Consider the following 12,302-nt stretch of genomic DNA (forward strand, 5'->3'; position numbering starts at 1 on the left):
CATCGTGATTTTGACCAACTTTGGCTCGATTTCCCGCAACTTGAGGGATATTTTTTAGTCCCGGGGACTCTAAACTAACTCCTGATGCCCTTGGTTTGCATTGAAATGGACATAGGAAAACATTTTGAACGCACACCTTCGAGCTTCTGGGCCCAAATATAGCCCCACTTCACTTTAAGACTTTAAGAGTAGCCGAGACCGCCTTCCGCGCATTGTGATTTTGACCAGCTTAGGCTCGATTTCCCGGAACTTGGGGGATATTTTCAAATCCGGCGGGCTCTAAACTAATACCTGATTACCTTGCTTTGAAGTGAATTGGACACAGCATAACTTTTTCAACGCTCAGTTTCGACCCTCTTTGCCGAAATATAGCCACACTTCACTTTAAGACTGAAAGAGTAGCCGAGACCGCCTTACGCGCATCGTGATTTTGACCAACTTCGGATCGATTTCTAGGAACTTGGGGGGTATTTTCCAGTCCCGAGTACTCTAAACTAACCCCTGATCGCCTTGGTTTGTATCGAAATGGACAGAGGAAAACATTTTGAACGCTCACCTTCGAGCTTCTGGGCCGAAATATAGCCCCACTCTACTTTAAGATTGCAAGAGTAGCCGAGTCCGTCTTACGCGCATCGTGAGTTTGACAAACTTTGGCTCGATTTCCCGGAACTTAGGGGATATATTCAAGTCTCGGGGACTCTAAACTATCTCCTGATTGCCTTGGTTTGCAGTGAAATGGACACAGCAATTTTTTTTGAACGCTCACTTTGGACCTTCTGGGCCGAAGTAGAACCTCACTTCACTTTAAGACTGAACGAATAGCCGAGACGGCCTTACGCGTATCTTCATTTTGACAACCTCTGTCCCCATTTTCCCGCACTTACAGGATATTTTCCAGTCCCTGGGACTCTAACCTAACTTCTGCTCGCCTTTGTTTGCAGTGAAATTGACACAGGAAGACCTTTTGAACGGTCACTTTCGAGCTTCTGGGCAGAAATATAGCCCCACTTCACTTTAAGACTGAAGGATTAGCCGAGACCGCCTTACGCACATGGTGATTTTGACCAACTTCGGCTAAGTTTCCCGGAATTTGGGGGATATTTTCCACTCCCGAGGTCTCTAAACTAATTCCTGATGGCTTTGGTTTGCAGTGAAATTGACACAGGAAAACCTTTTTAAACACTCACTTTAGAGCTTCTGGGCCGAAATATTGCCTCACTTCACTTTAAGACTGAAAGGGTAGCCGAGACCGCCTTACGGGCATGGTGATTTTAACCAACCTCGGCTCGATTGCCAGGAAGTTGGGGGATATTTTCTACTCCCGGAAACTATAAATTAACTCCTGATGGCCTTCGTTTGCAGTGAAATAGACAGAGCAAAACTTTTTTAACGCTCACTTTCAAGCTCTTGGGCAGCAATGTAGTCCCACTTCACTTCAAGACTGAAAGAGTAGCCGAGACCGCCTTACGCGCATCGTGATTTTGATCAACTTTGGCTCGATTTTCCGGAAATTGGGGATATTTTCCAGTGCCGGGATTTCTAAACTAACTCCTCATTGTCGTGGTTTGCAGTGAAGTGGACTTAGTACAACTTTTTAAACGCTCACTTGTAAGTTTCTGGAACAAAATATAGCCCAACTTTACTTTAAGACTGATAGAGTAGCCGAGACCGGCTTACGCGCATGGTGATTTTGACCAAATTTGGCTCGATTTCCCGGAACTTGGGGGATATATTCCAGTCCCGGGGACTCTAAACTAACTCCTAATGGCCTGGGTTTGCAGTGAAATGGACACAGGAAAACTTTTTGAACGCTTCCTTTCGAGCCTCTGGGCCGAAATATAGCCCCACTTCACTTTAAGACTTAAAGAGTAGCCGAGACCGCCTTACGCGCATCGTGATTTTGACCATCTTCGGCTTGATTTCGCGGGACTTGGGGGATATTTTGTAGTCCCGGGGATTTGAAAATATCCCCCAAGTTCCGGGAAATCGAGCCTAAGCTGGTCAAAATCACGATGCGCGTAAGGCGGTCTCGGCTACTCTTAAAGTCTTAAAGTTAAGTGGGGCTATATTTGAGCCCAGAAGCTCGAAGGTGAGCGTTCAAAATGTTTTCCTATGTCCATTTCAATGCAAACCAAGGCCATCAGGAGTTAGTTTAGAGTCCCGGGGACTAAACAACTATTTCCTAAGTTGCGGGAAATCGAGCCGAAGTTGGTCAAAATCACGATGCGCGTAAGGCGCTCTCGCTTACTCCTTCAGTCTTTAAGTGAAGTGGGGCTATATTTGGGCCAAGAAGCTCGAAAGTGAACGTTCAAAGAGTTTTGCTGTGTCCATTTCAATGCGAACCAAGGCCATCAGGAGTTACTTTAGAGTCCGCGGGACTAAAAAATATTCCCCAAGTTCCGGGAAACCGAGCCGAAGTTGGTCAAAATCACGATGCGCGTAAGGCGGGCTCGGGTATTCTTTTATCCTTAAAGTAAAGTGGGGCTATATCTCGTCCCAGAAGCTCGAAAATGAGCGTTCAAAAAGCCTTGCTGTGTCCGGTTTACTGCAGACCAAGGACGTCGGGGGTCAGTTTAGAGTCCCCGGGAATGGAAAATATCCCCCAAGTTCCGGGAAATTTAGCCCAAGTTGGTCAAAATCACGGTGCGCGTACCCGGCCTCGGCTACTCTTTCAGTCTTAAAGTGAAGTGGGGCAATATTTCGGCCCAGAAGCTCGAAACTGAGTGTTTAAAAAGTTTTGCTGTGTCAATTTCACTGCAAACCAAGGCCATCAGGAGTTAGTATAGAGACCCAGGGAGTGGAAAATATCCCCCAAATTCCGGGAAATTTAGCCTAAGTTTGTCAAAATCACCATGGGCGTAAGACGGTCTTGGCTAATCTTTCAGTCTTAAAGTGAAGTGGGGCTATATTTCAGCCGAGAAGCTCGAAAGTGACCGTTTAAAAAGTTACGCTTCGTGCATTTAACGGCAAAAAAGGCCATCAGGAGGTATTTTAAAGTCCCTCGCACTGGAAAATATCCCCCAAGTTCCGGGAAATCGAGCTGAACTTGGTCAAATTCACGATGTCTGTAAGGCGGTCTCGGCTACTCTTTCAGTCTTCAAGTGAAGTGGGGCTATATTTTGGCGCAGAAGCTCGAAGATGAGCATTGAAAGAGTTTTGCTGTGTCCATTTCATTGCAAACCAAGGCCACCAGGAATTAGTTTAGAGTCCACAGAACTGGAAAATATTCCCTAAGTTCCGGCCAATCGAGCCGAAGTTGGTCAAAATCACGATGCGCGTAAGGCGGACTCGGCTCATCTTTCACTCCTCAAGTGAAGTGGGGCTATATTTAGGCCCAGAAGCTCGAAACTCTGCTTTCAAAACCTTTTGCTGTGTCAATTTCACTGCAAAACAAGGTCATCAGGACTTAGTTTAAAGTCCCCGGAACTAGGAAATATCCCCCAAGTCCCGGGAAATCAAGCCGAAGATGGTCAAAATCACGATGCACGTAAAGCGGTCTCGGCAACTCTTTAAGTCTTAAAGTGAAGTGGGGTTATATTTCGGCCCAGAAGGTCCAAAGTGAGCGTTCAAAAAGTTTTGCTGTGTCCATTTCACTGCAAAGCAAGGCCATCAGGAGTTAGTTTAGAGTTCCCGGGACCGGAAAATATCCCTCAAGTTCCGGAAAATCAAGCCAAAGTTGGTGAAAATCACGATGCGCGTAAGACGGTCTCGGCTACTCTTTCAGTCTTAAAGTGAAGTGGGGCTATATTCGGCTCAGAAGCTTGAGGGTGAGCGTTTAAAATGTTTTGCTCTGTCCATTTCAATGCAAACCAAGGCGATCGGGAGTTAGTTTACAGTACCTGGGACTGAAAAATATCCCACAAGTTCCAGTAAATTGAGCCAAAGTCTCAAAATCACGATGCGCGTAAGGCCGTTTCGTCTATTTTTTCAGTCTTAAAATGAAGTGGGGCTATATTTCGACCTAGAAGCTCGGCACCGAGCGTGCGCTAATTTAATCTGTGTCGATTTCACTGAAAACTCAGGCAATCAGGAGTTAGTTTAGAGCTCCCAAAGCTGGAAACTATCCCCCAAGTTCCGGGAAATCGAGCCATAGAGGCTCAAAATCACGATGCGCGTAAGGCGGTCTCGTCTACTCTTTCAGCCTTAAAATGAAATGGGCTATAGTTTGGGCCAAAGGCTCGAAAGTGAGCGTTCAAAAAGTTTTCCTGTGTCCATTTCACTGCAAACCAAGGACAAGAGGAAATACGTTAGAGTCCACGGGACTGTAAATTATCCCCCAAGTTGCGCGTAAGGCGGCCTCGGCTACTCTTTCAATCTTAAAATGAAGTGCGGCTAAACTTTTGGGCCCAAAAGCTGGAAAGTCAGCGTTCAAAAAGTTTTGCTGTTTCCATTTCACTCCAAACCAAGACAAGCAGGAGTTAGTTTAGAGTCCCCGCGACTGGAAAATATCCCCCAAGTTCCGGGAAAGCAACCCGAAGTTTGTCAAAATCACCATGCGCGTAAGGCGGTCTAGGCTACCCTTTTAGTGTTAAAGTAAAGTGGGGCTATATTTTGGCCCAGAAGCTCGAAATTGAGCGTTCAAAAAGTTTTGCTGTGTCCATTTTACTGCAAACCAAGGCCATCAGGAATTAGTTTAGAGTCCTCAGAACTGGAATATATCCCCTAAGTTCCGGCAAATCGAGCCGAAGTTGCTCAAAATCAGGATGCGCGTAAGTCGGTCTCGGCTACTCTTTCAGTCTTCAAGTGAAGTGGGGCTCTATTTCGGTCCAGAACCTCGAAAGTGTGCGTTGAAAAACTTGTGCTGCGTAAATTTCACTGCAAACCATGGCCATCAGGAGTTAGTTTAGAGTCCCCGGGACTGGAAAATATTCTCCAAGTTCCGGGAAATCGAGCAGAAGTTAATCAAAATCACGATGCGCGTAACGCGGTCTCGTCTACTGTTTCAGTCTTAAAGTGAAGTATGGCTGTATTTCGGCCGAGAAGCTCTACACCGAGCGTGCGCTCCTTTTGCCTTTGTACATATCACTGAAAAGTAAGTTCATCGTGAGTTAGCACAGAGTCCTCGGTACTGGAAAATATTCCCCGAATTCCGGCAAATCGAGCCAAAGTTGCTCAAAATCAAGATGCGAGTAAGGCGGTCTCGGCTACTCTTTCACTCTGAAAATGAAGTGGGGCCATATTTCGGTTCTACAAGCTTAACACCGAGCGTCCGCTCCTTTTGCCTGTGACCCTTTCACTAAGAACTAAGTCCATCAGGAGATAGTTTAGAGTCCTCGAGACTGGAAACTATCCTCCAAGTTTCGGCAAATTGAGCCATAGTTTCTTAAAATTACAATAAGCGTACGGCAGTTTCGTTTACTCTTTCAGTCTTAAAATGAAGTGGGGCTTTATTTCGACCTAGAAGCTCGACAGGGAGCGTGCGCTCCTGTTACCTGTGACCATTTTACTGAAAACTAAGGTTATCAGGAGTTAGCTTAGAGTCCCCGGGACTGGAAAAGATCCCCCAAGTTTTCGCAGATCGAGCGATAGTGGCTAAAAATTTGGATGCGCTTAAGGCGGTTTCGTCTACCCTTTCCGTCTTAAAATAAAGTGGGGCTAGATTTCGGCCTACAACCTGGAAACCTAGCGTGCGCTCCTTTTACCTGTGTCCATTTCACTAAAAACCAAGGCAATCAGGAGTGAGTTTAGAGCTTGCGGGACTGGAAAATATCCCCCAAAGCTCGAGAAATCAAGCCGAAGTTGGACAAATTTACCATGCGCGTAAGGCGGTCTCGGCTACTCTTTCAGTCTTAAAGTGAAGTGGGGCTATATTTCGGCCCAGAAGCTCGAAAGTGAAGGTTCAAAAAGTTTGGCTGTGTCCATTTCACTGAAAACCAAGGCCATTAGGAATTAGTTTAGAGTGCCCGGGACTGGGAATTATTTCCCAAGTTCCGGGAAATCGAGCCGAAGTAACCCATAATCACGATGCACGTAAGGCAATCTCAGCTACTCTTTCAGTCTTAAAGTGAAGTAGGGCTATGCTTCGGCCCAGAAGCTCGAAAGTGAGCGTTCAAAATGTTATCCTGTGTCCATTTCACTGCAAACCAAAGCCATCAGGAGTTAGTTTAGAGTCCCCGGAACTGGAAAATATCCCCAAGTTCCGCGAAATCGACACAGAGTTGGTCAAAATCACGATGCGCGTAAGGCGGTCTCGGCTACTCTTTCAGTCTTAAAGTGAAGTAGGGCTATATTTCGGTCCAGAAGCTCGAAAGTGAGCGTTCAAAAAGTTTTGCTCTCTCAATTTAACTGAAAACCAAGGCCATCGTGAGTTAGTTTAGAGTCCCCGGGACTGAAAAATATCCCTTAAGTTCCGGAAACTCGAGCCGAAGTTGGTCAAAATCACGATGCGCCCAGGGCGGTCTCGGCTACTCTTTCAGTTTTAAAGTGCTGGGGCTATATTTCTGCCCAGAATTTCGAAAGTATGCGTTCAAAAAAATTGGCTGTGTCCATTTCACTGCAAACCAAGGCCATCAGGAATTACTTTAGAGTCCTTGGGACTGGAATATATCCCCGAACTTTCGGGAAATCTAGCCGAAGTTGGTCAAAACCACGATGCGCGTAAGACGGTCTCGGCTACTCTTTCAGTCTTAAAGTGAAGTGGGGCTATATTTCGGCTCAGAAGCTCGAAAGGGAGCGTTCAAAAAGTTTTGCTCTCTCCATTTCAATGCAAACCAAGGCAATCAGGAGTTACTTTAGAGTCCCCGGTACCGGAAAATATCCCCCATTTCCCGGGAAATCGAGCCAAAGTTGGTCACAATCACGATAAGCGTAAGGCGGTCTCGGCTACTCTTTCATTCTTAAAGTGAACTGGGGCAATATTTCCGCCCAGAAGCTTGAAAGTGAGCGTTCAGAAAGTTTTGCTGTGTCCATTTCACATCAAAGCAAGGCAATCAGGAGTTACTTTAGAGTCCGCGGTACTGTAAAATATCCCCCAAGCTCCAGGAAATCGAGCCGAAGTTGGTCAAAATTACGATGCACGTAAGCCGGTCTCGGCTACTCTTTCAATCTTAAAGTAAAGTGGAGCTATATTTCGGCCCAGAAGCTCGAAAGTGAGCGTTCAAAAAGTTTTGCTCTGTCCATTTTACTGCAGACCAAGGACGTTGCGGGCCAGTTCAGAGTCCCCGGGAATGGAAAATATCTCCCAAGTTCCGGGAAATTTAGCGCAAGCTGGTCAAAATCACGACGCGCGTACGGCGGTCTCGGCTCCTCTTTCAGGCTTAAAGTGAAGTGGGAGAATATTTCGGCCCAGAAGCTCGAAAGTGAGCGTTCAAAAAGTTTTCCTGTGTCAATTTCACTTCGAACCAAAGCCATCAAGGGTTAGTTTAGAGTTTCAGGGACTGAAAAATATCCCGTAAGTGCCGAAAAATCGAGACAAAGTTTCGCAAAATAAATAAGCGCGTAAGGCCGTCTCGGCTACTCTTTTAGTGTTAAAATAAAGTGGGGGTCTATTTCGGCCCAGAAGCTCCAAAGTAAGGGTTCAAAAAAATTTGCTGTGTCCATTTCACTGGAAACCAAGGCCATCAGGAGTTAGTTTAGTGTTCCCGGGCCTGGAATATATCCCCCAGGTTCCGGCAAATCGAGCCGAAGTTAGTCAAAATCACGATTTGCGTAAGACAGACTCGGCTACTCTTACTCTTAAAAAGAAGTGGGGCTATATTTCGGCCCAGAAGCTCGAAGGTGAGTCTTCACAACGTTTTGCTCTGTCAGTTTCAATGCAAAGCAAGGCGATCAGGAGTTAGTTTAGAGTCCCCGGGACTGGAAAAAATCCCCCAAGTTCCGGGATATCGATCCGAAGTTGGTCAAAACACGATTCGCGAAACGCGATCTCGGCTATTGTTTCAGTCTTAAAGTGAAGTGGGGCTATATTTCGGCCCAGAAGCTCGAAAGTGACCGTTTAAAAAGTTACCCTTGGTGCATTTAACTGCAAACAAAGCCCATCAGGAGTTAGTTTAAAGTCCCCCGGACTGGAAAATATCCGCCAAGTTCCGGGAAATCGAGCTGAAGTTGGTCAAAATCACGATGCCTGTAAGGCGGTCTCCGCTACTCTTTCAGTCTTAAAGTGAAGTGGGGCTATATTTCGGCCCAGAAGCTGCAAAGTGATCGTTAAAAAAGTTATGCTCTGTGCATTTCACTGCAAACCAAGGCCATCAGCAGTTAATTTAGAGTCCCCCGGACTGGAAAATATCTCCCAAGTTCCGAGAAATCGAGCTGAACTTGGTCAAAATCACGATGCGGGTAAGGCGGTCTCGGCTACTATATTAGGGTTAAAGTGAAGTGGGCTTCTATTTAAGCCCACAAGCTAGAAGGTGAGTGTTAAAAAAGTTGTGCTCTGTCCATTTCTCCGAAAACCAAGGCCATAAGGAGTTAATTTAGAGCTCGCGGGACTCGAATATATCCGCCAAGCTCCGGGAAATCGACCCGAAGTTGGTCAAAATCACGATTCGCGGAAGACGGTTTCGGCTACTCTTTCAGTCTTAAAGTAAAGTGGGCTATATTTCGGGCCAGAAGCTCGAAAGTGAGCGTTCAAAAAGTTTCGCTGTGTCCATTTCAATGCAAACCAAGACGATCAGGAGTTAGTTTAGAGTCCCCCGCGACTGGAAAATATCCCTCAAGTTCCGGGAAATCGAGCCGAAGCTGGTCAAAATCACGATGCGCGCAAGGCGGTCTCGGCTATTCTTTCAATCTTAAAGTGAAGTTAGGCTATATTTTAGGCCAGAAGCTCGAAGATAAGCGTTCAGAAAGTTTTGCTGTGTCCATTTCACTGCAAACCAAGGCCATCAGGAATTAGTTTAGAGTCCACGGAACTGGAAAATATTCCCTAATTTCCGGCAAATCGAGCCGAAGTTGGTCAAAATCACGATGTGCGTAAGGCGGACTCGGCTCATCTTTCACTTTTCAAGTGAAGTGGGGCTATATTTGGGCCTAGAAGCTCGAAACTTTGCTTTCGTAATGAGGGTAAGACGTATTTATAGAAGCTGCCTGCTCTTAGCCATTTTAGTGCTTTTAAGATGCTCGGTTACGGAATACAAGTACTTGGCAGATGGTCTAAGCCAAAAAGGTCATGTGTGGGAAAGTTTCAAGACTCAAGACCATTTATCCACTCAGGAAATACGGAATTTTACTTCTGGACTACAAGCGACTTGGTGGTTTCAAGGTGACGGAATTTCGTACAAAGAAAATTTTCTTGATTTCGCTTTGTACTCAAGCAATGATGTATTGTTTACAACGCGCATACCACACGGCTGGATGGATAATTACGCAATCACTGATAATCTTCTACACAGGTACTTACCAAAGCGGCATAGGATGAAAAGACACAAAAGACCATGTTTTTATTATCCCAACAGCTCCGCCGCTTTCAACATGGAATTAATTGGCGATCTGACATTCAAGCTAAATCCCGGGCCTTCTGTGAACAGAACAATACCGGTCATTGTTTCATCGCAAGCCAAACGCAGCCATGCATCACGGCCCACCACTGTGTCACACAACGTCACCCTTGGCTTCAAAAATTGCTGCTCCAGAGGAGTGAATTGGCACAATCTTACCAGCATAAGATGCTCAAACAAAAATCTGCAGAATAGTATTATACCAATCGACTTCTGTTTATTGAACACTAGATCGATCAACAAGAAGGAACTTGCGATAAAAGATTATACAGTCGGCAATAACGTGGATATTTTTGCAGTGACTGAGACATGGCTGCGCAATAATGAAAACTATAATTTTCAATTGCTGAAGTTTGTCCAACCGGATACCGCTTTTACCATGTTCTACGGAAAAACTCACGAGGGGGAGGAGTTGGTCTCCTAATAAAGAAACAAATGAAAGTCACGAAACAAACCCAGACAAATTTCAGCTCCTTCGAATACCTGGACATTGTGACGACATGCTCCACTGGTTCTATAAGAATTGTAACTATCCATAGACCGCCTCCATCCAAGGGAAATCAATTAAATTGTTCTGTATTCTTTGAAGAATTTTGCACTCTCGCAGAACAGTTCGTTGTTTCCCCTGGCAACCTTCTAATAGTGGGTGACTTCAATTATCACATGGATAAAATCAGCAATTTGGAGACTGTAAAATTTAACAAGATCTTAGAATCGCTCAGTCTAGTCCAGCATGTAAATGGACCCACCCATAAGAAAGGCCACACCTTAGACCTGATCATAACTAGGGCCGAGGACGAGCTAGTTACTAGCGTTGAAATACGTGATCCAATGCTGTCCGATCACTCTGCTGTACACTGCAAGCTACGCCTAAAGAAACCACCTCTGGAACGAATGGAAATTAGTTATCGTAAACTACGCTCGGTAAATATGGTCAGTTTTAATGACGACCTAAAGCAATCTGACCTCCTGACAACCAACGCCTTTGATCTTATGGATCTCACTGAAAAATACGAAAATACTCTGACGGAAATACTTCAAAGGCATGCACCTTTAAAACGACGCATGATAACTCTCCGTCCATCAGCACCATGGTACCATGAGGATATTAGTAACGCCAAGAGAAAACGTCGAAGGCTGGAGCGCCACTGGCGATCGTCGAGACTGTGCGTCGACAGACAGATGTTTGTCGACCAGTGCCAGGTAGTGAACAAAATGCTAAGGGACGCAAAGGCTTCATACTATTCATCTATTATATCAGAGAATGCATCAGATCCAAAAATACTTTTCAACGCAGTCGACAAGCTATTACACCGCAGAGTAGATGGACGCTATCCGACCGCACCCTCAACGTTTGTGCTTACGAACAATTATGCCGACTTTTTTGACAAGAAGATAGCATCCATAAGAACGGAGCTATCCAAAGAAGTGACTTCTGGTACCCAGTCCTGCGAAGCATACAAACAGCCATGTCAAGCCGAATTCACAGAGTTCAGGGTGATGTCAGAAAGAGAGATTGAAAGTTTTGTGGACAAAATCGGTAAAAAATCCTCTGATCTTGACCCTATACCGGCTTCTATTCTTAAGGAATGTAAATCAACTATTCTACCGGTGTTAACTAACATCGTTAACATGTCTCTCCAATCAGCATCTATGCCCGCTGCACTGAAAGAAGCAATGATCAAACCGAAGCTGAAGAAGGACAACCTGGACTCTGAGGATTATTCAAACTTTAGACCTATCTCAAATCTGAAGGTTGTATCTAAGATAATTGAAAAGGCAGTATCTTGTCAATTGAGCGACTATCTACGCGATAATGATCTAGAGGAATCAGACTGCTCTCCTGAGGATGCAAAATGACATTCTCTGTGAGATAGATAATCAGAAATGCGTTATCCTGCTACTGTTGGACATGTCTGCGGCGTTTGATACCGTCGACCATAAACTGCTACTAGAAAGAATGGAAAAACGCTACGGCGTGAAAGGAAATGCGCTAAAATGGTTTCGATCCTATCTTCAAGACCGAAAACAGTTTGTGATGATTGACGGAACCAAGTCAGAGATGAAAGAACTTCGCTACGGTGTTCCCCAGGGATCCGTTTAGGGCCAATCCTGTATTTGTTATACACATCGCCCATCGGGGACATCATTAAACGGCACGGACTTAACTACCATCTATACGCTGATGACACCCAGCTCTACCTCTCATTTAAGCCCAACTACGCCGAACAACCTGGTTCTATAGCTAAAATAGGAGCATGTGTTTCTGAGATCGACTCGTGGATGGTGTGCAATAAGCTGAAACTAAACAGAGGAAAGACGGAGCTTTTGATCTTGAGCGCACGACATCGTCCACCCCCATTAATAGACCACGTCGATGTGTCTGGTGAACAGATCGAGCCATCCACTTCTGCAAAGAACATTGGAGTCATCTTTGATGAGTACATGTCACTGGAAAAGCATGTTACCAGTACCTGCAAGGCCTGTTTCTTCCATCTTAGAAACATTAGCAGGATAAGAGTCTGTCTATCTCTAGCAGACACTGAAAAGTTAGTACATGCATTCATCACTTCCAAACTAGATAACGCCAACTCGCTTCTATATGGACTACCAAAATTTTTGATAGATCGTCTACAAAATGTCCAGAATGCTGCGGCTCGCGTTGTTACCAGAACAAGGAAATACGATCATATCAAGCCGGTTTTAAAGCAGCTACACTGGCTTCCAATAAGCCAGCGCATCAATTATAAGATTTTACTTTTAACCTATAAAGCGCTCAACGGCCAGGCCCCTAATTACATTACTGAGCTGCTAGAGCCTTATGTACCAAGCAGAAATCTTCGATCCTCCTCCAAAAACCTGTTGAAAGTACCA

General features: G+C 45.2%; 1 protein-coding gene across 1 annotated transcript; it reads left to right on the forward strand.

Annotated features, from left to right (window-relative positions):
• The first annotated feature begins 9,863 nt into the window (after positions 1–9,863).
• On the forward strand, positions 9,864–11,288 carry LOC145484553 (uncharacterized). The gene has a single exon (XM_081463142.1). It carries the CDS (start codon positions 9,864–9,866, stop codon positions 11,286–11,288), a length of 1,425 nt encoding a protein of 474 aa, XP_081319268.1.
• Positions 11,289–12,302: the final 1,014 nt, after the last annotated feature.

This window comes from Orbicella franksi, chromosome 4 (assembly GCF_964199315.1).
Source record: "Orbicella franksi chromosome 4, jaOrbFran1.1, whole genome shotgun sequence".
In the NCBI taxonomy this organism is placed as follows: Eukaryota; Metazoa; Cnidaria; class Anthozoa; order Scleractinia; family Merulinidae; genus Orbicella; species Orbicella franksi.